Raw genomic sequence first — 5,142 nt, forward strand, 5'->3', positions numbered from 1 at the left:
CACTACAACAATCGACCGACGGATTTGGTGAATCAGCGCAAATATCCAATTTTTGGCTGAAAGCACAAATATATGCATGTACCTTCGTAAGCGCCTTCAATCCCAGCGTGGCTTGCCACAGTGCATTCGCTACCCTTGTCATATCCGCTTCGATCGACGTTTGAATGATCACAAAGCTGCACCGCGTGGACACGTGGACATGCATGCTGTCCTCCGCTAAGTTGGAGAACCGGCGCATGTGGTGGTGGCTCGTCCAGTACATTTTCTTGGCATGCCATTGCAACCCGATGGTTCACACGAGTTTGTCTTGCGGTTATGCGGATTGCTTCCAAGGAAGATCCCACTTTCGGATGTCGTTGGCGCTCTCGAATTCGACCAGGTCGAGCGCCATTGAGGACTGCATCCACTGCACCAAACGAGCGCTCACGAGCTTAGCGCGCTCCACATGCAGCTGAAGGCGTTTGGATTCCGAGAGACTTTCTTCCATGGCCTCACTCATGGACGTGGCTACTTCATGCCACGGCAGCGACGACACTGACGTTCGTGCGTTCTGGAGAGCACGCAACCGACCTGTCAACTCGGCCAGTTCGTCCTTGAGTGCCCTGCAGTCGGCAATATATTGCTGTCTTATGATTCTCTTGGACTCTCTGTCTCGAATGAGCTTGATCTCACGAAAGTTGGGCATCCGCGTCCGCGTCTTGCGGCGTCGTACATGCGTGTCCTCCATCGTGTGGTCCGATCAGCAGATATCAAAATGGCAATTCCTTAGGTTATTTAACTAAAGGTGTGTGCTTTTTGGTTACTACTGCAGCGTTTTCTTTATGTTCAGTTTTTTTCCGGTATATTTTGTCCGACGCAGATAAAGTACTTATTGTATTGTGTAGTATACTGCGAAGTAATCAAAATTGCGACTAATCGTGGTACAGTAAAGAAGTCGTGATAAGAAATGATGTTCAATTCCCTGACTAACCAAGTCCCACTGTTTATTTTCTCAGATACTGGTGTTTATATGGGATGTACAGTTAGTTAAGCTCTGACCTGTTGTAAGCAAGAAGTAAGGACGACCGATCACCATTACAGTACAATGTATATGCGAGTTTACTCTTAAGAGTTGGCGGCACGACGTGCGTTGGGGCCCTAACATCATGCTGCAAACTGCTGCGACTTACATGATGGCGGTCGTGATGGCTGTGCTGAAAATCAGACCATGCACATCGTAGGCTACGCTGCGAGTTGAAGGGTTTTCCTGTGTTCTCATTTGTCGACGCTACGATTCGTGACGCCGACAAGTGATAGAGGGAATGTCGCGAAGGTGTCTCCTCTGACACTTTCACACGATGATGAGGCCGTCGCTTCAAGCTGTAATGCTTATGAACACAATTGTATCAATGAGTGCCCAAAGAAGTTTTTTCGGGTCAAAACAACAGTGGAACTGTTTGAATCGGGGAATTGCTCAAGAAATGATGAAATGTCTTCGAAAGTGGTACAGTAAAGCAAGAGGTAAGGACGACCGATCATTGTTACAGAATATGTACTACGTATGGTAGTATGCGAGTTTACACTTAAGAGTTGGCGGCACGACGTGCGTTGGGGCCCTAACATCGTTCTGCTAGCTGCTGCGACTTACCATGATGGCAGTCGTGATGGCTGTGACGAAAATCAGACCATGCACAAAATGCATCGTAGGCTACGCTGCGAGTTGAAGGGGTTTCCTATGTTCTCACTTGTCGACGCTACGATTCGTGACGCCGACAAATGATCGAGGGAATGTCGCGAAGGTGTCTCCTCTGACACTTTCACACGATGATGAGGCCGTCGCTTCAAGCGGTACCATCTATGAACACAATTGTATCAATGAGTGCTCAAAGAGGACCAACTTCAGTGCTATCTACGACATACTACTGTGTGCATGCATGATCCTATGGTGTGCCATTCGGCGCTCGGCCTACAACAACTCATCGTTGTTGTATGTATACCGAGTGCCAAAGGCATTGTGGTATCACCTAACGGTATGAGGATGGTATACTGTGAACCTCTGCTTGCCTCTCCAACGGACTGTGTACTGTACATTCCTCAGCCTCAGCACATTGGGAGTCGATATGCTGCACACACTGACTCGTTGCTACTGGTTGTGGGGCTTGTGGTTGGTTGTCACGACAAAGGGCCGTTTCCAGAGTGATAGCATCTAAAGCCTACTCTCCGTCCACATGCGCCGCCAACCCCAAGCCACTCTTTACACAAGTATCCCCCCAAGTGCTTCCTCTGCAGTATGCCCTACACTATGCCGACAGCACTACCTCCCCAGTCCCGTCCTTTATCGGACCATACATGCAAACGTGTCTTACATTGATTGTGTGTGTCTCGTCTTCTAGTACTAACGTTAGTATTAATTCTGTCACGTCAAGTAAAAGGACTACTGATACTGTGTACTCGCACCACATACACCACCATTCCGATGATTACAGTACCATCGTCAACAAAGTCACCCTAACGTTACCTTTGACAGTGATGTTGGCACCTACATTTTGTCAACTCGGGTATAGTACTAGTGATACACATGTTCTATAGCTGCACTGGGCTAATAATGTGCCTTGACATGGCAAGAAAATGAAGCCGACCGATACACTAACAGTAAGGGATGTTAATGCCTTTTGAGTATCTCAAAGGATCTGTGCACAATAAGTTCAGTAGTACCACGGTATAAGGCCTACTAGTATATCGGTATACAGTACGTGTCGGACTCTTGTAAACAGCAATATCACGCGTTTGTATGCACAGTTTCGATTGATATAATGCTGCAAAGCTCGTTACAGTAAAAGAGCTGGCTCATGCACCTTTTCAAACGAGCATCATTCACTGCATGCGTGGATGCCTAACAGTGGTTGGAAGTTCGATCAAAAATGAATTCCTGCGCGGGGCTCGAACCCGTATCTTAGAACTAAAAGCAATATGCTTATATACCCAGCTATAGAGGGTTATATCCTGAAGCTTGCAAATAATATTTAAAGTACCTACGATGGTTTTTGTACTACAGCAAGTGAAAATCAGGTTTGAGTGGCAGGTGGTGCAGGTGTTGATTGGCATGGAGACACCTCAGCGCCGCCGCGTCTTCAACGACAAACAAGACGTCATGCTTCGTCGTCAGGTGAATACTGACCGCCCATTCCAAGCGAAGAAAGGCGAGGTAATGAATTCGTGGGCGTCCGTCGCAAACCAACTTGCCGGACATGAAGACCTTTGCCGTCCGTCCTTTGACGCCAACAAAGCACTCAACCACTTTGGGACGTCGAAGCGAAAGCCTAGAAGTGCGTTGGCGTCGGACACAGCATTGAGGTTGTACCGGATGTCTGGGATAACTGGGCGCTCAACGTAGCTTACAGTTAACGCACACAGCACAATGCCTTTGAAAATACTATTTTTTACCTATTTGTGCTCACGAGAAAACAATATCATTCATTTCAGAATGACTTATGGACTGAGTTATTTATGTGCCTCGTGCCCTCTTGAATTATTTATTCCCCCTGCGTCCAGAGCGAATGAATTATTTGAATAATTCAAAACTTAAATACTTCGAAGTAAACATATTCAATGGGTACTATATGTTGTTATCCAAAATGAAATGAACTTGCTACATTGTATTGCTCGTTACTACTTCTGTACTGTACTAGAACTACGTAATACTTCGAAGTACCTTGCACGCTTTCTGCATAGTTCATATTTGAGACCAACGACTACGGGTAGTTAACTGTAAGTCACAACGGTGGTTGCCAATGGCCCCCTTCGTACAGAGAAGAATCGCGCATAACGTTACATTCTTGACGTTGGGACAATGAAGTAGCAATGCAGGAATAAGCTCGGTTGGTAAAAGCCATACCACGTAGGGCGTTCAAAGCTGCCGACATCAAAGGCAATAATACTAAGTACACTAGGAATAATGCGCCGTAGTTTGACGCTCGTAATAAATGTAGTACTACAGTAGTAACTGCTGTTCAGTTAATCATTTATTTTACGGCTTCAAAAATCTGATCGATTTATTAATATATGGAACAATTGTAGATTATTTACTCAAGGACTGAATTACAAAGAATATTTATTTAAATTATTGCATAGAATTCTTTTTAGATTAGTTTTTGAAGGGCCTTGCACAGCCCTAAGAAACGACATCGCTATGTCATTGTTTTCACGAAGGGGGCAAGCAACGACAACTCCTATTGCGTGAGCACGAACAACAAGCAACCCACACACATATTCCACTATTCGCTTGACGTGGGCTGTGAGGTCTCCAGCCCACGTCTTTCAGCTCTGTCCTTGCATGCAAACCACTGCAACCATATATTGTACATGCCATTTCTTGGCCATCAATTCACAGTTGTCAAAGTGCGGTACTACATGGATGGTATCCATACTAATTCTCATTCCATACTATTAATAGTACTAATTACGGCCACACTAATTCTCTATCCATGCTAATTGCAATCACACTCATTCTCAAACATACTAATTACGGACAACGGCTTACTTCGTTACGTTGTTACTAAAAATCAATATATTTGACAATTATCGATATACTTCAAAGTAAGAATTGCATTAGCAAACAATAATGTCTCATCTACAGTATTTTTCGCTGATCTGCACAATGAAATATAAAACGTGAATTTATTTATATAATTCAATGTGATCTCAAATATATTAAACAAATGGAATATTAAAAAAAATTCTTCAAATTTAATTACATGTGCAAAGGTACGACAAATACGGTAGACCCTCGAATATCGTGAAATCTATTGGCTGAGGTGCCATTTTAGATAACGCAATAAATATATTATTACGGAAGCCTGGTGCGTGCAGTTCCGCACGAAGCTTCCAACCCTCTTTGAAAGTACCCCACGTCTTGGCTGTCTGTGCATTCGCGAGTCAACGTCTAAGTGCGTCCACGTTAGTAGGTGAGGTAAACTAGCATTACTACTAGTATTATGAGGTCGATTTGAATGTGTAGTGCGGTGGCTCAATCGAATGAGCAGAACCAAATCGACAAAAGACAATCGACTGACCAATCTAAAGCCAAAATACTTTCCAGTGACTCATCAAACTCCTGCAACCATCGAACTAATGCATGCCTGACGAATTTTACATACAAAATTC

The 5,142-nt window shown here is 44.4% G+C and overlaps 1 protein-coding gene across 1 annotated transcript; it reads right to left on the reverse strand.

Moving 5' to 3' along the window:
• Nucleotides 1-313: 313 nt before the first annotated feature.
• On the reverse strand, nucleotides 314-727 carry H257_07460 (hypothetical protein; the record flags this gene model as incomplete). Its single annotated transcript, XM_009832998.1, has 1 exon — nucleotides 314-727. One exon carries the CDS (start codon nucleotides 725-727, stop codon nucleotides 314-316), a length of 414 nt encoding a protein of 137 aa, XP_009831300.1.
• Nucleotides 728-5,142: the final 4,415 nt, after the last annotated feature.

This window comes from Aphanomyces astaci (assembly GCF_000520075.1).
Source record: "Aphanomyces astaci strain APO3 unplaced genomic scaffold supercont1.15, whole genome shotgun sequence".
NCBI lineage: Eukaryota > Oomycota > Saprolegniomycetes > Saprolegniales > Verrucalvaceae > Aphanomyces > Aphanomyces astaci.